At 35.4% G+C, this 22,771-nt stretch overlaps 1 protein-coding gene across 5 annotated transcripts in view; it reads right to left on the bottom strand.

Annotated features, from left to right (window-relative positions):
- Positions 1 to 22,771, bottom strand: part of LOC121373312 (vacuolar protein sorting-associated protein 13A-like) — a 197,762-nt gene that overhangs the window by 47,248 nt on the left and 127,743 nt on the right. For 3 of the 5 annotated variants that reach the window (XM_041499874.1, XM_041499873.1, XM_041499871.1), the window contains 12 exons: positions 20,393 to 20,515; positions 19,297 to 19,443; positions 18,113 to 18,274; positions 17,426 to 17,580; positions 16,822 to 16,930; positions 15,532 to 15,663; positions 12,561 to 12,650; positions 10,659 to 10,676; positions 4,768 to 4,881; positions 4,013 to 4,114; positions 3,352 to 3,450; positions 1,570 to 1,635 (listed from right to left, as the gene is read on the bottom strand). In XM_041499874.1, coding sequence (XP_041355808.1) covers positions 1,570 to 1,635; positions 3,352 to 3,450; positions 4,013 to 4,114; positions 4,768 to 4,881; positions 10,659 to 10,676; positions 12,561 to 12,650; positions 15,532 to 15,663; positions 16,822 to 16,930; positions 17,426 to 17,580; positions 18,113 to 18,274; positions 19,297 to 19,443; positions 20,393 to 20,515 — 1,317 coding nt within the window. The remainder of the gene's footprint in view (positions 1 to 1,569; positions 1,636 to 3,351; positions 3,451 to 4,012; positions 4,115 to 4,767; positions 4,882 to 10,658; positions 10,677 to 12,560; positions 12,651 to 15,531; positions 15,664 to 16,821; positions 16,931 to 17,425; positions 17,581 to 18,112; positions 18,275 to 19,296; positions 19,444 to 20,392; positions 20,516 to 22,771) is intronic. The other 2 variants (XM_041499872.1, XM_041499875.1) reach the window with 2 other exon arrangements.

Genomic DNA, 22,771 nt, shown 5'->3' on the forward strand with positions numbered 1-22,771 from the left:
AAAAAAAAATAACCCACATCAAAACAAAACCTGCATGATTCAAAATAACCATGTGAAAAGCAAACACATCTAATGACGAACAGAAACCAAGAATACCACAAATTTAAGTAGCTTGAATTCACCCTCATCAAAATGTCCTGACATGCTCTTCTGAAAGCACATACATGTCCTACACTGTATGAAAGGAGAACCAGTCTCAGTGGTGTCATGGTTACGGTAAGCTGTCAGACATACGGCTGGTAGGTACACTGACTTCTCTCTCACTAACCACTCATTTCATTTTTTTTCATTTCAACTTATTTTTCGTGCTTATATCCCATTAAGGTTCAAGCACGCTGTCCAGGAGAGTGGGTTAGTTGTTAATTGTTAGTGGACAGAGACTTGTCATACTGACTTTACGAAACTCGTGTCAAGATTCGCTCTCGTGTCAGGCAATATGAGAATCATGACACTCGTTTTGTAAACTCAGTACGACACACAAGCTCATATAATAATCTTTATTTAGATCCAACATCCTCCAGTGGGGTGTGTACATTTTCATATATTATCAGTACCAGCCTACGCAAGAAAAATTACATAAAATACTTGGCTTTTGGGCATTTATAAACTAATGCACTTCACAAATAGAGAATAACTAGTTAATAATGTAGAATATCGGCTCTATCCTGTGAAAGTAAGAATGGGAAATTTCCCATTCAGCCTGAACAGGATATTTCCCATTCAGCCTAAACAGGATATTTCTCATTCAGCCAGCCGGAACAGGATATTTCCCATTCAGCCTGAACAGGATATTTCCCATTCAGCCTGAACAGGATAAAGCCAATATCCTACTTCATTAACTAGTTGTCTTTATCCTGCAGACCATAAAAATTAAGGGGAAAAGCTATTATTTCTGCTATTTCAGCCACATTATATGATGACCTAGAGGTCAAATTAACGATTATGAAATGTGGCTATGCATGTGACATCACATGACGTCAAAAGTCATAATTTGCTACATGACTTTGCTTTAATTGGTCATTATAATCGGCCAATAGAAACAGTGGTTGAAAGATAAAATTTAATAAATATCATTCATATTTTATGTATGTTGCATAACATTTGAAATTGTGTTTAAAAACAAGAAATAAAAGATGTATGAAATCCACAATAATGTACCTATCCCAATCCCACATATGTTAGTACAACCTAAGTAAACTAGAAGTAAAAATAACACACATTAAACCACACTCTACAACTCTTCTACAAAACGTAAATAAAAAAATATCTACCTCACCAAAAATGTCTAAAACTAACTTTTAAAAGTGGAAAATGTTTTAAGAAAAAACACTAGTGAAAGAAGATGCTGAAAAGACAATAAAGTAAGTGCAGTGGGACTATAAGACATGTCAATCATACCACCACAGTTAAGCACAACACCAAACATAGTCATCAGGGCGGGGTTCCGAAGCTACACCTCCTAAACACAGACATCTCTTTTCATGTTTGGTTAGAGGAGGTGGGACTTGTGTAGCCACTCCCACATCAAACCATGCATGACTATATATGGAGAAAAGGGGTGGTACATACTTTACCACTCTGTTTCATCTCTTTTACTTTAGATTTTTTTTCAGATTCAGATTTCCCGTTTTTCTCCTTAGAAAAAAAATGAATTTAATGAATGTAAATCTGAAACAAAATTCTATACACTACTTCACTATGTTGACTGGACACAAGTGTTTCATTAAATTATAATAATTAATTAGGAAAAAAGAAGTTAATATTCCTTTGAAACACTGGGTAGATCTCACAGAGATAAACCTGAGAAAATAACAAAACAAATATTCAACCCTAATATAGCAATCCCCAGTCAAACATTAAAATATTAATAAAAACAAAACAAATATTCAACCCTAATATAAAAATCCCCAGTAAACCCTAATATTATTATAAAAATCCTGTCAACCCTAATATTTTTACAAAAATCCCAAGCTAACCCTAATATTATTAATAAAAACAAAACAAATAGGTCAACCATAATATAAAAATCCCTTGACAACCATAATTATATTAAACTCTAATTTTCCTTTTTCTCTAATACACCAGTAAAACCCTATGAAAACCCTTTCAATCATAATATTAAACAACCCAGTGACCTCATTATGAAAACTCCATAAATCCTAACGTGAAAAATCAGTCAACCCTAACCTAATCAACCCTAATATGAAAAAAACCTAATCAACCCCAATACGAAACAACCTAATCAACCCTAATATGAAAAAAACCTAATCAACCCCAATATGAAAAAACCTAATCAACCCTAATATGAAAAACCTAATCAACCCTAATATGAAAACCCATAATCAACCCTAAAATTAAAAAACTAATCAACCCTAATATGAAAAAACCTAATCAACTCTAATATGAAAAAATCTAATCAACCCTAATATGAAAAAAACATAATCAACCCTAATATGAAAAAACCTAATCAGCCCTAATATGAAAAAATCTAATCAACCCTAATATGAAAAAAACATAATCAACCCTAATATGAAAAAACCTAATCAGCCCTAAAATGAAAAAACCTAATCAACGCTAATATGAAAAAACCTAATCAACCCTAATATGAAAAAACCTAATCAACCCCAATATGAAAAAACCTAATCAACCGTAATATGAAAAAACCTAATCAACCGTAATATGAAAAAACCCCACAATCAACCCTAATACGGAAAAAACCCTAATCAACCATAATATGAAAAAACCCTAATCAACCCTATTATGAAAAAACCCATAATCAACCCTAATATGAAAAGAACATAATTAACCCTAATACTAAAAGAACATAATCAACCCTAATATGGAAAGAACATAATCAACCCTAATACGAAAAAAACAATCAACCCTAATATGAAAAAACCATAATCATCCCTATTATGAAAAAAACATAATCAACCCTAATCAACCCTAATAATACGAAAAGAACATAATCAACCCTAATACTAAAAGAACATAATCAACCCTAATATGGAAAGAACATAATCAACCTTAATACGAAAAAAAACAATCAACCCTAATATGAAAAAAACCTAATCAACCCTATTGCGAAAAAAACTTAATCAACCCTAATATGAAAAAACATAATCAACCCTAATATAAAAAACCATAATCAACCCTAATATGAAAAACCATAATCAACCCTAATATGAAAAAACCTAATCAACCGTAACATGAAAAAGCATAATATTGCAAGAAAATTCAGTAGTGTCTAAAAACTAGACATTAGAAGTTATACATTAACTGTGAAGACAATTAAGGATTGGCGGGTCGTAATTAGTAGTACACTTGATAAGAGAACAGGGCAGTACGTACCTTCTTCTTGCTGCCAAACAGCGACTTGGACTTGAAGACGAACATGACGATGCCGTCGTAGTCGGCTGGGTGGTCGTATTCCGTGTCACCTTCACCTCCCTGTTATAACAGAGATAATGGGACAGATACAACAAGGTGTCAGGTCAAGTTAGCCGACGTCAATAAAGATCTCCATTATGTAGAAATAACACCTGGATAAAATAGTATTGGTGAAGAAAAACAAATGCACCAAGGTGTCAGGTCAGGTTAGTTGATTTAAATGGCGATTGTTCTCGTAGAAGGAAGGAAGGAAATGGTTTATTTAACGACGCACTCAACACATTTTTTATTTTATGGCTTTATAGTTATATTGAGGGAGGACTTCATGGACTACTCTTTTTGATTAGCAGCAAGGGATCTTTTATATGCACCATCCTATAGACAGGACAGCACATACCACAGCCTTTGATGTACCAGTCGTGGTGCACTGGCTGAAGCAAGAAATAGCCCAATGGGCCCACCAACGGGGATCGATCCCAAACCAACCGAGCATCAAGCGAGTGCTTTACCACTGGGCTACATCCCATCACTAATCATAACACAAGGTCAGGATTAGTTTTGGGGTAAAATTAAAAGCTAAAATTGCTGGAAAATCAGGACAATTTTTATATTGAGTACTTACCCTGTAACTCAGTGACTGTCCAGTCTTGTTAATCATCCAGTACGGACAATACAGAGACACATCAAAACTGCCCTCATTCATCTTACAGTACAGTCCAAAATCCTGGAATAAATTAGCAAAAACATTTAATTAATTAATTAATTAATTTTTAACAGCACTCCAGAATGAAAAAAAAAACCCAGTGAAGTATCAAATCCTAAAAAAAAGAAAAACAATTTAAATTATTTAATGTTTAACAATACCCCAGAATTAAGTCAAGAAAAAAAAAAAAAAAAAAGCACAAAATTTAATTTAAAGAAATAAAACAAAGTGAACCATAATACAAATGAAAAAATCCTATTTTACAATTATTTAATAAATTTGAATTCTTAAAGGCATACTGTCACAGACCATTGACCTATTAAATGGCCTAACAAAGTATTACCTGTAAAAACAAATATTTAATTTGTCCCTAAATGTACTTTATTCAACCATCTATGTAAGCATCATACCCCACTTATTAATGATATTTGTAAAAATAATCGAATTATGGCAATGGTCCATAATTCAAAAACTAATATTGCCAAGAGGTTTGACATGGATTTCATTCCATCATGGTTCAGTTAAGGAAATAAAATAGCCTGATTTGGTTTCCAAAAATCAACGTAATTTTCATTTAGTATTATTGTTTTGAGATATAAAGGTTCTTAAAATCTGTGACAGTATGCCTTTAATTAATCTACAGAAACCCACAGATGTCTAGTATGTATTGTTACCATGGTGGTATTCTGGTTTCCATCTTGTGTTTCAAACGTCCAGATGCTAAGTTCGGGCACGCTGGTTTTCAGAATTCGATTCCCTACATACTCTTTGCCCATATAATCAGGAATCTAGGAATAAATAAACAATCTGTCATATTAGCACTTGTGACTCCTTGTTAACAGGCCATACATAATGGCAAAAACGTTTTATTTTTAAAAAATTTGTAACAAGTAAAAAAATTGGTGAGAGAAAATAAGGTGTTCATTTTGCTAAGCTAGAAGTTTCCAATTTAAAAACAGGAAGCTGTTAAAATTACAATAAAATGTTAGACTGGTATTGTACATCTAAAAACATTTAATTACGTCTTTCTGGTACAATACATGTAATTCTAGGTAACAGATTAATAGTGGTTTTAGACCATATCTACATTAGCATGGTGAACTAAATGCATGAAGCTTCATTTCGAATTTAAAACAAAAAAATATGTATATCATTTTAATTGTAAACCAAAACTAAAATTTAATAAAAGAAGATTTTTAAATCCTGAATGTAGTTTGTATTTATATAAAATAATATTCAAAGTAGGTAGTACATTATTTCAATCACAAAATGTTTTTGATAAAATTGGCAAACAAGAATAAATATTTTGGACCAAAACAAATTTTGTTTGCATGAGTGACCTCAGCCCTACATCCCATTGCCCCTTACCCCCCAACAAAAGAATATATCAAACTTGACAATTCGAAAATCAAGTTTTAAAAATTATTGTTAATTTTAATGCACGTTGACCCTTAAACCCCAGCCCAGTCAGTTGCTGACATAAGCAAGGTAACTATGAATTAACAAATGCACAGCCATCATGTTGAAGGATCAAGTTAAAGCAAATATATATATATGTATTTTAAAATAGGATCTTAAGACAATGTTTTATGATACACAAATGAATGAATGATTAATGACACCCCAGTCTGCGGCGTAGCCAGAGAGGAAAAAATGCCGAGGCAAACCCAGACCTGTAAAATAAATATCAATGTCATGGGGAAAATAAAATAAATCTGGGGAAATTCCAGACAAGGCAAGTGCCTTGTCTGCCTCATGCTGGCTACACCATTGCCAGTACACAAATAATACATCGGCTCCTGAGTGTCCAACAAAGGTAAGTACACATACTAACAGGCATCGAAATAAGCACTGTGTCTGGTAACCCATTTACACGTTAACACAAAATATAGCCTGGTAACCTATAGGTTACCACAACTATATGAAAGTTAGAATTGAATTCCTGTTACTACTACCTTTAATGCAGACGTTAAACGTGGATTACCGAAATTGCTTGCAATTGCACAAGTGCGCACAAACATCGGTGCAATTTTGTACAAGAAAACAAAACGCGGAAGTAAATTCATCTAGTGGACGGACACTGCTTAAACGCAGAATGACTACAACTGCTTGCAATTGCACAAGTGTGCACGAACATCGATGCAATTCCTTATGAGAAAATGAAACGCGGAAGTCTGGAATGCATTGCCTGGTTTAAGTTTGGAACGGAAACTACCGTTACATTAAAAATTTTTTGTCAAGAACGAAACACCGTTCTTGACTTTTCTTACATGTGGTAACCTCCCAGTAACCTGAACGACCATTCTCAACTTATTCTGATGCCTGTACTAATATATGACGGGAACACAAACTGTATGAAACAATGCGCTGTACAACACAAAGTGGTTACATAATGTCATACATAAAAACTACAATTAGAGCAGATTATTATACATGGATATACATTCAATACATGCCAAAAACTCTGCCTAAATTTTAAAAAAACCCAAATCAGTCAACTGCAACAATAGGTAGACTGTATGGATTTGATCCGGTGACCTACTCCTACAGCAGGTCAGACTATATTCCAGACAGCTATGCCCAGAAAACAGCACCAATAAATCTGTTCCTAAATGGGGCTTCTAGATTATGGTAGCCCCACTCCCATGGCTAGTGATATTCAATGTTGGGCTAGTAAATAACTATTATTGCCATCCCTGATGGGGCTTCTAGATTATGGTAGCCCCACTCCCATGGCTAGTGATATTCAATGTTGGGCTAGTAAATAACTACTATCGCCATGCCAGACGGGGCTTCTAGATTATGGTAGCCCCACTCCTATGGCTAGTGATATTCAATGTTGGGCTAGTAAATAACTACTATCGCCATGCCCGACGGGGCTTCTAGATTATGGTAGCCCCACTCCCATGGTTAGTGATATTCAATGTTGGGCTAGTAAATAACTACTACTGCCATGCCCGATGGCTAGTGAAATTTGTTGGTCAAATGTTGCAGTTAAGTCTATTTTGTAAATATGAATATCCAGACCCCACCCCAACCCTGAATGTTAGTGTTTTTAAACTCTATCTCCCTCTTTAGGTGACATATCTGATTATTACTATTATTTAGTAAAATTGTATTAAGTTAAAGTAAAGTAGGGCTAGTGAATTTTTAATCCTGGCTAGTAAATTTTTGAAATACCTGATCCCATGGCTAGTGAATTTTTTTTTTTTTAGAAGCCCTAGTTCTTTATACTTTTACAGGACAGCACATACCACAGCCTTTGATACATCAGTTATGTGAAACGAGAACAAAAACTTAACAAGTCCATTAAGGGTATTGATCCTACGACCAATCACATCTCAGGTAAGTGCTCTACCACTGAGCTACATGCTGCTCTTAAATGTTTTTAAAAGTACTAAACTGACTGAAACATTCCATGCAAAAACATTCTTATTAAACATACATGTACATGTATACAGCAGAACATCTCGTCAAAAAAGCCTGTGCATGCGTTCAGAGGCAGCTACTCCGAAGAGTGCTTCCTAACAATTTAAAGTTTTTTTGTTTTGTTTTTTAAATTTTAACACACATATACCTAATAAAAAAGTTCTTGAAACAATGAAATTAATTTAATAATTAAAAAAAGAATATAAAATTCATGCAAAAAAACATATCCAACAAAACAAAAACAAACCAAAAACAACAACACTGCTATTAAAAATACATAAGTATTACACAAAATAACTTGAAATTTGAAAAAAAAACCCTTAAAATTCAAAAACAAAAAAAAACCTGAAAAGAACTCAACACATGTCTAATTAAAAATTATCAGCAACTATCATGCAACAACATTAATGTTAGAAATACATGTATGTAACCAGTGTTGTAGTTACATTCTGACAAAATTCATTTAGGACTGTAGTGGGGCTGTTATACAGTTTTTAAAACATTATTTATTCTCTAAAATCATAATAGATGAAATGGATAGACAAAAACTGAAAAAGGCTATAGGCCTACATGTATATAAATGCCTTAGACATTTAAAAAGGTGTGTGTGTTCAGTGTGTGTTTTCAGTGTGTGTGTGTTTGTTTGTTTGTTTGTTTGTGTGTGTGTGTGTGTGTGTGTGTGTGTCATTATTATTCATTGATGGGATGGGGTGGGGTGGGGTGTCTGTATGTATGTGTGTGTGTGTGTGTGTGTCTGTGTGTGTGGTGTGGGTGTGGGTGTGGGTATGCGATTGTGTGCATGTGTGTGCATGTGTGTGCATGCGCGTGCGTTAGTCATTATTATTCCTTGATGGGGATGGGATTGGGGTGTCTGTATGTATGTATGTATGTATGTGTGTGTGTCTGTGTGTGTGTGTGGTGTGGGTGTGGGTGTGTGTATGCAATTGTGTGCATGTGTGTGTGTGCGCATACGTTAGTCATTATTATTCATTGATGGGGATGGGGTGGGGTGTGGTCACTGAACTGAAAATGTTTAGATACACACATTTAGGCAAAGTACATGTATGTTTTATTTATACCACCCCCTCCCCCAAGTACATATACATCTTTTATTAACTGTTTTTTTAAAAAGTAAACTGGTTTATATCTTAGATCTGCCTCCTGTATATTGCCCAACCTGTCTATAGCACTGTTTAACAAAGTACTGAAATGAAGACATTTAAAATACAACGCTGAAAACACACAACTAAAGTCTATTCTAAGTTAAAAGCAATTTTTGTTTTTAAATCCATGCAAGAATATAAATAACTACAGATAACAAAATACATAAAAAGGCAAATATTTCACACTAACTAAAAACGAAAGAACTAAAAACTGGTTTAAATCAAAGAACTATAAACTGGTTTAAATGAAAGAACTATAAACTGAAATGAAAGAACTAAAAACTGGTTTAAATGAAAGAACTATAAACTGGTTTAAATGAAAGAACTAAAAACTGGTTTAAATGAAAGAACTATAAACTGAAATCAAAGAACTATAAACTGATTTAAATCAAAGAACTATAAACTGGTATAAATGAACGATAGTCCACATATTGCATGCCAAAACACTGTCATGAAATACATGTATATATAAATAGATAAAAGAAGTACAATGTACTGATATTCTAGTGCAATCAACCTGTGGATATGGCTTAAAACAACCACTGAAGTCTGTTAATAGTGATCATTTAATCAATGAATGGTTAAAATGTGATGGCTTAACCACATATGGCAATTTCATTCATTTCATTTCAACTTATTTCTGTGCTTTATATCCAATTAAGGTTCAAGCATGCTTTCCTGGACAGTTGGGTTAGTTGTTACTGGTTAGTGAGATAGAAGAGGGTGTAGTGGTCTTACACCTACCCACTGAGTCATTAAAACTCGCTCTGGGTGTGAGCCGGTACCGGGCTGCGAACCCAGTACCTACCAGCCTTGTGTCCGATGGCTTAACCACGACACCACAGACACAATGTTTTGTACTGCTAGTAGTAGTACAAGTACTTTATATAAAGTTTGTTTCACTTAACGACCCGACTAAGAGCACATTGATTGATTAATCATCAGCTGAAATTCAAGTATTTGATCATTCTGAATGGGTCTTCAGTTTAAAAAAAAAAAAATTGTTTAATGGTACACACTTAGAGCACATAGATTAATTAATCATGAGCTATGGAAATTCAAGTATTTGATCGTTCTGAATGGGTCTTCAGTTTAACAAAAATTAAATTGTTTAATGGTACACACTTAGAGCACATAGATTAATTAATCATGAGCTATGGAAATTCAAGTATTTGATCATTCTGAATGGGTCTTCAATTCAATCTTTTATTTGGTTTAATGGTACAGCTAGAGCACATTGATTAATTAATCATTAGCTGTAATTGAATGTCAAACATTAATTCTGACATACAGTCTTCAGAGAATACCACTACAATTTTCCATTAGCAGCAAGGGGTCTTTTATTTATGCACTTTCCCGAACAGGACAGCACATACCATGGCCTTTGATATACCAATCATGGATACTGGTTGTGATTGGACAAATCTCCAAAGGGTCTACTGAGAGGATTTGTTCTAGCGACCCAAATGCTAACACTACTACATAATAACAACAAAATGTAATCGATCCATTTAATATATTATCTTCTCATTAAGATGTCATATGATGCTTGCTATCTATATAATTCCAGACCGACTGTGCATCAGGCAAGCTCTTTACCACTGGTCTACATACCGCCAATCATAGTCTAAACATAAATATAACTACATTTTAAGATATGATGTAATAAGTATGACAACTGAACTGATGACGTCATGGCACAAAGGTTTTATAGAAAATGTAACATGTTTTTTTCTATTTTACAATAAAATTATACAACAGTGATTGCACTAGAAAATATTATTCTGTGACTCATCATTTTGTAGATTTTTTCTTTTTAAAAAAATGTCATAAGACTCGCAAGTTTGTTGAAAGAAAACACGTTGACAAAATGATGAGTCTCAAAAGCTACTAAACTGTTTTAAATAAAAGATTTTCAAAAATAAATGTTCATGCAGAAAACGTTGACGTTAATTGTGTCAGTAAAGACGTACCACTATCTTCATCGAATGCTGGATAAGGGACAAAGGTCAAAGGTTAAAAGGTTACGGGGGTCAAAAAAACACAACAAATATCACAAGTCACACTGTGTAAATCTAATAGACAGTTAGTATGGAATAACATTACGTTGATGAGATCAAAGTAAAAATATGTGAGATCAAAGAAAAAGTATGTGAGATCAAAGAAAAAGTATGCGAGATCAAACAAAATTCACAGAGCAAGAGTCAGAAAGATGAAAAAAGTCAAAAAAATTAAAGAAGAGTTTGGAGATCAAAGAAAAATCAGAAAAATCAGAACAATTAGAAAAAGTAAAAATATATTCAGGGAGAAAATGAGAAAGAAAAATCATTGTCTGTAAAAGCAACACATTAATGAGATTAAAAGCTAAATTGGAAAGACTGAAGCAAAGTCAATGAGATGAAAAGAAAATCAGAGATCAAGAGGGCAGTCAGTAAAAAAAAAAAAAAAAAAGCAAGGTCAAGGAGGTCAAGGTCAAATCTGCAACATGAAAGACCTTTCAATAGTTGAGTGAACAAACATAGTATACTGAAATTGTAACAATGTGCTTATTACTGCATCCTATTACACACACTATTCCTAGTAAGTAGCCATTTTGTAACATGCCTTTGGTTATTGCAACTATTAAAATTAGCTAAATAATAAAGTTTGTTTCTTAGAATATTATGAATATAAATTTTATATATTTAATGTATTTATAGTCATCATAATATTTCAGTAGCTCAGTACAGATTTTTACCTGCAATAATTTCATACTGCAATTTATATTTTTCTTTCAACCATCAAACAATACATGTATTTGAAATTAACTCTATAAAATGGAATCCTGAAGGTATTGTTGCCATATTGTTTCACATTTTAAACTTTTTACAGGATTTGTTAGCCTCATGTATTGAGAGTGAGCAGATTAATCAATTTCCTATTTTAACAAGATTCATATAGAATTTGGAAAAAATAAAATTTCAGCACTTTTTAAGCATTTTTTCAAATTAAAATGAAAATTAAAATTACAGTTTTCAAAAAATTACATTTGTGTTTTTAATCTATTAACAGAATAAGTAAAATAAAGAAATTAAATCTGAGTAATCTAATTTATAAATGGCTAAAATAGCAAGTTAACTAAAAAAAAGTTATGTTTGTGTTAAGTTATCCTAAAAACAAGATGTCATTAACTAAGCACACAAAATAACTGTAATCTGAGAGAAGCTTTTGGTGGTCAGTTAATACACTCTGTTTCACATATGCTGTTATCATGAATTAATTAGAAGACACTTTTTAATTGACAGTAAAGAACATCAATTTCACCTCATTTAAATCCAGAGTTTAGTACTCAGTTATGACCAAATAATACAATCAACTTTGTTTTTAAACAATATGCATCAAGTACACGAAATATAAAATTATTTTAATAAAAAAACTTAGAACAAAACATTGCACATTTAAAATATCCATCCCAAAATATATTAAAATCTTTTAACTTTTGTTTCATTTTCAAAAATGTTTACCTTTATGCCCTGATACATGAAATGGAGACAACTGAAATTTATCCTCCCCACCTTCCCCCCCAACCCACCACTCTCTCTTTCTCTCTCTCATCTCCCACCCTCCCTCCCTCTCCCCCCCACCTAACATATATTTATCTATCTCTACCACAGTTACCTGAATAATGCATAGAATTCATTATTATATCTTCTAAGGTTTATCACCACGATAGGTTTCTGTTAATTGAAAATGGCGCCCACATTCCATGTGTAACAGAGCTTATAACTGATGCCTAAAAGCTGATGATTAGTTTTTGGGTTAAGTCCACACACTAGCTTTACACACTGCAGAACTCTCTGATCATTCATCTACAGCAAACCTACACATGTACATACCGACAGTTCCAGTGTTGACTGGTTCACAGCGGCATTCAACAGAGGACAGTTCTCTCCCTTGTTGAGGGTTTTCTTCTGATCAGAATTTCCCTGCAAGTACAATGTTGACATTTCATTTTGTTTCAGTTGTAAGTACAACCATTTAATTTCAACTGTTTGTAGGTACAAATATTTCATTTCAGTTTTAGTTATAAATAATTCATTTCAATTCTAAGTAATATATTTCAGTTGTAAGTGCAAATATGTTATTTCAATTTTAAATAATATTTCATTTCATTTGAATTTTAAGCACAAAAACGTCTTCTCAATTTTAAGTAGAAATATTTTATTTTAGTTTTAAGTAATATTTTATTTCATTTCATTTCAATTGTTAAGTATATATATTTCATTTCATTTCAATTGTTAAGTATATATATTTCATTTCATTTCAACTGTTCTGTACAAATATTTTGTTTCAACCTGATTTTCATGCTTATTTCCAATTAAGGTTCAAGTATGCTATCTGGGTTATTTGTCTACAACAGGGGGCAATGGGTAGTTGTGAAAGAGATGTCGATGTAGGAGTCCTCAAGAACATACTACAAGGAAGGAAGGAAATGTTTTATTTAACGATGCACTCAACACATTTTATTTATGGTTATATGGCATCAGACATATGGTTAAGGACCACACAGATATTAAGAGAAAAAACCCACTGTCGCCACTTCATGGGTTATTCTTTTCGATTTGCAGCAAGGGATCTTTTACATGCACCATCCCACAGACAGGGTAGTATATACCATGACCTTTGATATGCCAGTTGTGGTGCACTGGCTGGAATGAGAAATAGCCCAGAGGGCCAACCGACGGGAATCGATCCCAGACCAACTGTGCATCGAGCAAGCGCTTTACCACTGGGCTACATTCCACCCCACCATACTAAAATAACTGGTATGCGTGTGGGAGGGAGCAGTACAAGTAACTAAGGAATCTGGGCACAGTAATATGTCTTCTCCATCTTTTTTCCTTTTTGTTTAATGACACCACTAGAGCACATTGATTAATTAATCATCAGTTATTGAATGTAAAACATTTGGCCATTCTGACACGAAGTCATCAGAGGAAACCATCTACATTTTTCCTAATGCAGCAAGGGATCTTTTATATGCACTTTCCCACAGACAGGGAAGCACATACCATGGCCTTTGTCCAGTTGTGGTGCACTCATTGGAACGAGAAAATATCCGATCCATTGAATGGATCCACCGAGGTAGTTCAATCCTGTGATACAAGCACCTCAAACGACTGAGCTAAATCCTACCCATCTTCTATATCTAGTAACTTGTTCAGTGTTACTGTTATGTATCAAAAATCAAACCTCAAACACAGTGGATTGGGAATGGAAGGCATTTGTATGATGTTAATATCATAAATTACATAATGTAATATTTAGAATATCAAACCTCTAACACATAGTAGATAGGGAACAGAAGGTTGTGTGTTAATGTGTAATATTTAGAATATCAAACCTCTAACACATAGTCGATAGGGAACAGAAGGTTGTGTTAATGTGTAATATTTAGAATATCAAACCTCTAACACAGTCGATAGAGAACAGAAGGTTGTGTTAATGTGTAATATTTAGAATATCAAACCTAACACATAGTCGATAGAGAACGGAAGGTTGTGTTAATGTGTAATATTTAGAATATCAAACCTCTAACACATAGTAGATAGGGAACATAAGGTTGTGTGTTAATGTGTAATATTTAGAATATCAAACCTCTAACACATAGTAGATAGAGAACAGAAGGTTGTGTTAATGTGTAATATTTAGAATATCAAACCTCTAACACAGTCGACAGAGAACAGAAAGTTGTGTTAATGTGTAATATTTAGAATATCAAACCTCTAACACATAGTCGATAGAGAATGGAAGGTTGTGTTAATGTGTAATATTTAGAATATCAAACCTCTAACACATAGTCAATAGAGAACGGAAGGTTGTGTTAATGTGTAATATTTAGAATATCAAACCTCTAACACAGTCGATAGAGAACAGAAAGTTGTGTTAATGTGTAATATTTAGAATATCAAACCTCTAACACATAGTAGATAGGGAACATAAGGTTGTGTGTTAATGTGTAATATTTAGAATATCAAACCTCTAACACATAGTAGATAGAGAACAGAAGGTTGTGTTAATGTGTAATATTTAGAATATCAAACCTCTAACACATAGTCGATAGGGAACAGAAGGTTGTGTGTTAATGTGTAATATTTAGAATATCAAACCTCTAACACAGTCGATAGAGAAAAGAAGGTTGTGTTAATGTGTAATATTTAGAATATCAAACCTCTAACACATAGATAGAGAACGGAAGGTTGTGTTAATGTGTAATATTTAGAATATCAAACCTCTAACACAGTCGATAGAGAACAGAAGGTTGTGTTAATGTGTAATATTTAGAATATCAAACCTCTAACACATAGTCGATAGAGAATGGAAGGTTGTGTTAATGTGTAATATTTAGAATATCAAACCTCTAACACATAGTCAATAGAGAACGGAAGGTTGTGTTAATGTGTAATATTTAGAATATCAAACCTCTAACACATAGTCAATAGAGAACGGAAGGTTGTGTTAATGTGTAATATTTAGAATATCAAACCTCTAACACATAGTAGATAGAGAACGGAAGGTTGTGTTAATGTGTAATATTTAGAATATCAAACCTCTAACACATAGTAGATAGGGAATGGAAGGTTGTGTTAATGTGTAATATTTAGAATATCAAACCTCTAACACATAGTCAATAGAGAACGGAAGGTTGTGTTAATGTGTAATATTTAGAATATCAAACCTCTAACACATAGTCAATAGAGAACGGAAGGTTGTGTTAATGTGTAATATTTAGAATATCAAACCTCTAACACATAGTAGATAGAGAACGGAAGGTTGTGTTAATGTGTAATATTTAGAATATCAAACCTCTAACACATAGTAGATAGGGAATGGAAGCAGGTTATGTAGAATGACGGTCGGATGGATGTTTAGAACGTAGCTCTTTGCATTCGTTTCTGTCCCATTTTCAAAGTAGATGTTTTCCACTTTTGTTGCAACCTGAAAGATAGAACATTAACAAAGATTTTATATATATATAGTTGAACTAGTTATAATGAACATTGTGTGCAACAACCATGTGTTGTGCTTTTGTTGGTGTCTTTTGTTTTTTAAATAAATGTATTATTCCCAGATCACTTGAGAGTGCCAAGGTTGAGGGTAACCATGTTTTTATGTTTTAATGTAATTATTTAAGCAATTTTTAAATACATTTTAATGAACAAACAATAAATGTGAACAATAATAATAGGCTGAACATTGACTGAACACATGGCGCAGAACAATTAAGTGATGTCATAGATACGTCACAGCAGGGTTTCTGCCAGAGGGTAAATGGGTATGGTGTCATACCCAATTTGTTTTTTTTTTAAGTTAACATTTTGACAAAATTAATGACTCTTATCATTATTGTATGATTTTCTTAAGCCTTACCCTAAATGTAACCCATTTTCTTTGTGGAGGAGGCCCCCCATAGCCCCTGTTGACTGTGGTTGCATTCAATTCCATAGCGCCAAACCCAAAAATTTCATTCTGGCAGGAACACTGCACAGTGCCCTTGGGAGTTACATAATGTGATGTCGGTTTCAATTTACAATTTGCAATATTTGGCTTCAGATCCCGTATGTCACTTAAATCACACTCTTGGTGTAACCAAACACAAGTCTCAAACATTATCTGCGAGAGATGAAAATTGATCACAGCTATTTACAGAGTCGCTAAACCATACATAATGCATACAGGTAGAAATAGTAAGTTGAAGTTTGTTTTGTTTAACGACACCAAGAGAGCACATTGATTTATTAATCATCGGCTATTAGATGTCAAATATTTGGTAGTTTTGACATATAGTTTTAGAGAGGAAACCCGCAACATTTTTCCATTAGTAGCATGGGTTCTATTATATGTACCATCCCACAGACAGGATAGCACATACCACGGCCCTTGATATACCAGTCGTGGTGCACTGGCTGGAACAAGAAATAGCCCAATGGGCCCACCGACAGGGATTAATCCCAAACCGACCAAGCATCGAGCGAGTGCTGTACCACTGGGCTACATCCCACCCCGTACAGGTGGAAATAGATGACACTATTAAAACATGTACATTAAATGAAATGAAACAAAAATATTAGTATTAGAAGACAAACGAGTACACACGTTAAAACAGAGTGCAGTCGAGCCTGGTTGTCGACTTGCACAGCTGAACTGTTTGACTCCCTCATTCTCGGCAGCCAGCCACTTGAAATTCTCCGACGATATGTCATAACTGAAAACAAAATATTAACTCTGTAAGAAAATGTTCATGTCATAACTGAAAACAAATATTATAAGAATAACTTTACATCTTTACTAAAGACAAAATATTAACTCTGTAAGAATAACTTTACATTTTAAATGAAAACAAAATAAAACCTCTGTAGGAATAACTTTACATTGTAAAATATGAAAGTTAAAGTTTGTTTAGTTTAATGACACCACTAGAGCACATTGATTTATTAATCATCAGGTACTGGATGTCAAACATTTGATAATTCTGACATTAGTCTTAGAAGAAACTCGGTACATTTTAAAACTAGAAGAAAGGGATCTTTTATAGGTACTTTCCTAGCCAGGACAGCACATACCACACCATTTAATATACTAGTCATGGGGGCACTGGCTGGGACTCTACTACCTGAGCTAAATCCTGCCCCTTGTAAAATGTAGAAAATGCTGCCCATCAAATCCTACCCTTGTGAAAAGAAGTAGAAGACATTTTTACCCATCCACAGGTCTGAAGAGGAGTTCGCCAGACACACAGTAGACAACTTTGAGCGGCACACTGAAGGTCATCCCCGGCTGTGCAATGCCACAGCTCTCCACCTTTGTGTCTCCTTTATAGTACACCTCGATCGCAACCTCCAGATGGTTGTACACCTGCAGAACATGAAAACATAAAATATATCAACGGTCAAACCTCGATAAGAAGCTTGAGATTATTATCAAGCATTTTGGGAGTACTGCTAAAACAATACATGTTTCCTATCAGGCACAAAACATTTTCTTATCTCATACGTTTAAGGGTTATAACAATCAAAAATGGGCAAATCCCCACGAACAAAAAGTAGTATGTTTTGTTTAACGACACCATTAGAGCACATTGATTAATTAATCATTGGCTATTGGATGTCAAACATGTGGTACTTCTGACATATAGTCAGCAGAAGAAACTGACTACATTCTCCATTAGCAGCAAGGGATCTTTTATATGCATTTTCCCACTGACAGGACAGCACATACCACAGTCTTAGATTAATATCTCGAGGCATTGTGAAAAAATATGTGAGACAGACAGACAGACAAACAGACAGATGGACAAAACCTATAGTCCTTTCTGGTTAGAATGGAAGCGGACAAAAATAATTTAGATGTCATTACTCCCTCCTTGACATTTTGATGAGAAACCCACCTGTACGATAGATCGCAGTGACACGACTTTCTGTCCCAGGTTTGTATCTGTCTGTGCGACAACTGCCCACGTTTCACCAGAGTGCGACTTCTGGTTTATCTGAAACAGACGCTTCTCAGCTCGCTTGATAGTTATCTCCCTTGCAGCACCGGACTCTTCAATCTAGAATCAAACAAAACAGTGTAACATGGTTTATTAACTATAGAATTAGTTTTAGAATCAAACAAAACAGTGTAACATGGTTTATTACCTATAGAACTAGTTGTAGAATCAAACAAAACAGTGTAACATGGTTTATTAACTATAGAATTAGTTGTAGAATCAAACAAAACAGGGTAACATGGTTTATTAACTATAGAATTAGTTTTAGAATCAAACAAAACAGTGTAACATGGTTTATTAACTATATAACTAGTTGTAGAGTCAAACAAAACAGTGTGACATGGTTTAACAAAAGAATTCACTGGTCAAGGCCTTACAGTTTTTGAGAAATGGAGTTCCATGCGAAAACTAACATTGGAGTGAACTGAAAAAATTGACATCACTGTTGTAAGTTTTATTTGTATCTCAACTTTTGAGTTTGTCAGTGTAAGACAGAAATAAACCTGAAAATGCAGATTTAAATACACCTGTGTCGTTAAGGAAGGAAATGTTTCATTTAACGACGCACTCAACACATTTTATTTTACGGTTATATGGCGTCAGACATATGGTTAAGGACCACACAGATACTGAGAGAGGAAACCTGCTGTCGCCACTTCGATTAGCAGCAAAGGATCTTTTAAATGCACCACCTCACAGACAGGATAGTACATACCACAACCTTTGTTACACCAGTTGTGGAGCACTGGTTGGAACGAGAAATAGCCCAATGGGGCCACAGACGGGGATTGATCCTAAACCGACCCCGCATCAAGCGAGTGCTGTACCACTGGGCTACATCTCACCCCTCTGACTGGAACGAGAAATAGCCCAATGGGTCCACCGACGGGGATCGATCCTAAACCAACCCCGCATCAAGCGAGCGCTGTACCACTGGGCTACATCTCACCCCTCTGACTGGAACGAGAAATAGCCCAATGGGTCCACCGACGGGGATCGATCCTAAACCGACTGCACATCAAGCGAACGCTTTACCACTGGGCTACTTCCCGCCCCTCCTGTGTTGTTAATGAATGTCTCACCTGGAAGATGAGTTTCCTCTCCTGTCCTTCCTGCGTGGATTTGATCATTGAAGCCTTGGTGATGGGCGATCCACTGATCTTGTTGGACAGAGGCAGGTTAGAACCCTGCGGCAGTTTCACTTTACCACTCACCGTGTTGGGTGGAGGCTGCAAAGAAAGAGGAAAACGATTGTAGACAACAAAGAAAGAAAGAAAAGGCTGTTTTATTTAATGGCGGCACTCTACACATTTTAATTACAGTTATATGGTGTCGGCTAAATATGGTTACGGACCACACAGATAATGAAAGAGAAAATCTGTAACACCCCTTACCCAACCCACCACACAGAAAATGTATTTCTCCAATCTTTGTATCTGTCTCCACCCTTACCAACACCACTTACCCCAACCACCACCCAAGCTCAGTATATATAAGAGATGGGTGACTTACCTCAAACAATGGGTCTACTTTTAGTATGACATCAAGACCTGTCTAGTTCTGTATGACGTACGGAAAATATATTTCTCCAATCTTTGCATCATTCTTCACCCCTACCAACACCCCTCACCCTACCCCCACCTCCCCCCTGTATATAAGAGATGGCCAACTTACCTCAAACAATGGGTCTAGTTTTAGTATGACGTTGAGACCTGTCTGGTTCCGTGTGACGAACAGAGAATGCATTTCTCCAGTCTTTGTATCTATCTTCAACCCAACCAACAACCCTTACCCCCAATCCACCCCACCCCACCTCACCCCTGTATATAAGAGATGGGTCACTTACTTCAAACAATGGGTCAAGTTTTATTATGACGTTGAGACCTGTCTGGTTCCGTGTGACGAACAGAGAATGCATTTCTCCAGTCTTTGTATCTATCTTCAACCCAACCAACAACCCTTACCCCCAATCCACCCCACCCCACCTCACCCCTGTATATAAGAGATGGGTCACTTACCTCAAACAATGGGTCTAGTTTTAGTATGACGTTGAGACCTGTCTGGTTCCGTATGACGTACAGAGAATGCATTTCTCCAGCTTTTGTATCTGTCTTCACCCCTACCAACACCCCTTACCCCCCACCCCATTATCCCAGTATATAAGAGTGGCTGACTTACCTCAAACAATGGGTCTAGTTTTAGTATGACATCGAGTCCTGTCTGGTTCTGTATGACGTACGGAGAATCCATTTCTCCAGCTTTGGCATCAGACTCAACCAAGTTGTATGCATCTCCAAAGGCCTAGTATTAACGAAGAAAAAAAGAGAAAGAAATCTTTAATTTAACGCACTCAACACATTTTAATTTACAGCTACATGTATATGGCATCAGAAATATGGTTAAGGACCACATAAGATAATGATAGAAGAAATCCATTGCCAATCAGCAGCAAGGGATCTTTTTTATGCACAATTCCACACACAACATGATCTTTGCAACATTTATTTGCCTAATGATTCACTGAGAGGGATTGATCCTAGATGAGGCAAACATTTTACGACTGGGCTACACCAGGGCTCGAAACGGCCTGTGGCCAGGTCGCCAAATGCGGCCAGGTCGCCAAATGCGACCTATGTCCTGTTTGGGCGACTTAAATATTAAAAAATAATGGTGTTAGTTGCCCAAATAATATCTTCTTTAGAGCTATAACACATGAGACACTATTAATATTTGTATTCTACATTAAATTCTTGCTCGTGGTTCGCTTACCATAATTTGTCAACATGCATGATTATTTTTGGGGCCACCATATTTCTTGGCGAGTTTCGAACCCTGGGCTATACCCCATCCCAGGTGGTAAATAATACAAATTGTACTGTATCATGTCATGCTACATCTAATAACATTATAAATCTGCACCTAAAAAACACGATAAAAAAAAAAAAATACACATTGTACTGTATCATGTCATGCTACATCCAATAACATTATAAATCTGCAGCTAAAAAACACTTGATTAAAAAAACAAAAACACACATTGTACTGTATCATGTCATGCTACATCTAATAACATTATAAATCTGCACCTAAAAAACACTTGATAAAAAAACAAACAAAAAAACATTGTACTGTATCATGTCATGCTACATGTACATCTAATAACATTATAAATCTGCACCTAAAAAACACTTGATAAAAAAAAAAAATACACATTGTACTGTATAAAAAAAAATTAGTTTTTTTTTTCTTTATCGACACCACTAGAGCACATTGATTTATTAATCATCGGCTACTGGATGTCAAACATATGGTAATTTTGACACAGTCACAGAGATGAAACCCATTTTTTTCCATTAGTAGCAAGGGGTCTTTTATATGCACCATCCCACTGACAAGATAGCACATACCACAGCCTTTGATATACCAGTCGTGGTGCACTGGCTAGAGTGAGAAATAGCCCAAATAGGCTCACCAATGGGGATTGATCCTAGACCAACCGCAAATCAAGCGAGCGTTTTCCCGCTGGGCTACGCCGCACTTGTACTGTATCGTGTTACGTACTGTATCATGTCGTACTGTATCGTGTCACGTACTGTATCGTGTCACGTACTGTATCGTGTCACGTACTGTATCGTGTCACGTACTGTATCATGTCGTACTGTATCGTGTCACGTACTGTATCGTGTCACGTACTGTATCGTGTCACGTACTGTATCGTGTCACGTACTGTATCGTGTCACGTACTGTATCATGTCGTACTGTATCGTGTCACGTACTGTATCGTGTCACGTACTGTATCGTGTCACGTACTGTATCATGTCGTACTGTATCGTGTCACGTACTGTATCGTGTCACGTACTGTATCGTGTCGTACTGTATCGTGTCACATACTGTATCATGTCGTACTGTATCGTGTCACGTACTGTATCGTGTCACGTACTGTATCGTGTCACGTACTGTATCATGTCGTACTGTATCGTGTCACGTACTGTATCGTGTCACATACTGTATCGTGTCACGTACTGTATCGTGTCACGTACTGTATCATGTCGTACTGTATCGTGTCACGTACTGTATCGTGTCATGTACTGTATCATGTCGTACTGTATCGTGTCACGTACTGTATCATGTCGTACTGTATCGTGTCACGTACTGTATCGTGTCACGTACTGTATCGTGTCACGTACTGTATCATGTCGTACTATATCGTGTCACATACTGTATCGTGTCACGTACTGTATCATGTCGTACTGTATCGTGTCACATACTGTATCGTGTCACGTACTGTATCGTGTCATGTACTGTATCGTGTCGTACTGTATCGTGTCACGTACTGTATCGTGTCACGTACTGTATCGTGTCACGTACTGTATCGTGTCACGTACTGTATCGTGTCACGTACTGTATCATGTCGTACTGTATCGTGTCACATACTGTATCATGTCGTACTGTATCGTGTCACATACTGTATCGTGTCACGTACTGTATCGTGTCACGTACTGTATCGTGTCACGTACTGTATCGTGTCACGTACTGTATCGTGTCACATACTGTATC

The sequence above is a fragment of the Gigantopelta aegis genome, chromosome 5 (genome assembly GCF_016097555.1).
Source record: "Gigantopelta aegis isolate Gae_Host chromosome 5, Gae_host_genome, whole genome shotgun sequence".
Classification (NCBI taxonomy): Eukaryota; Metazoa; Mollusca; class Gastropoda; order Neomphalida; family Peltospiridae; genus Gigantopelta; species Gigantopelta aegis.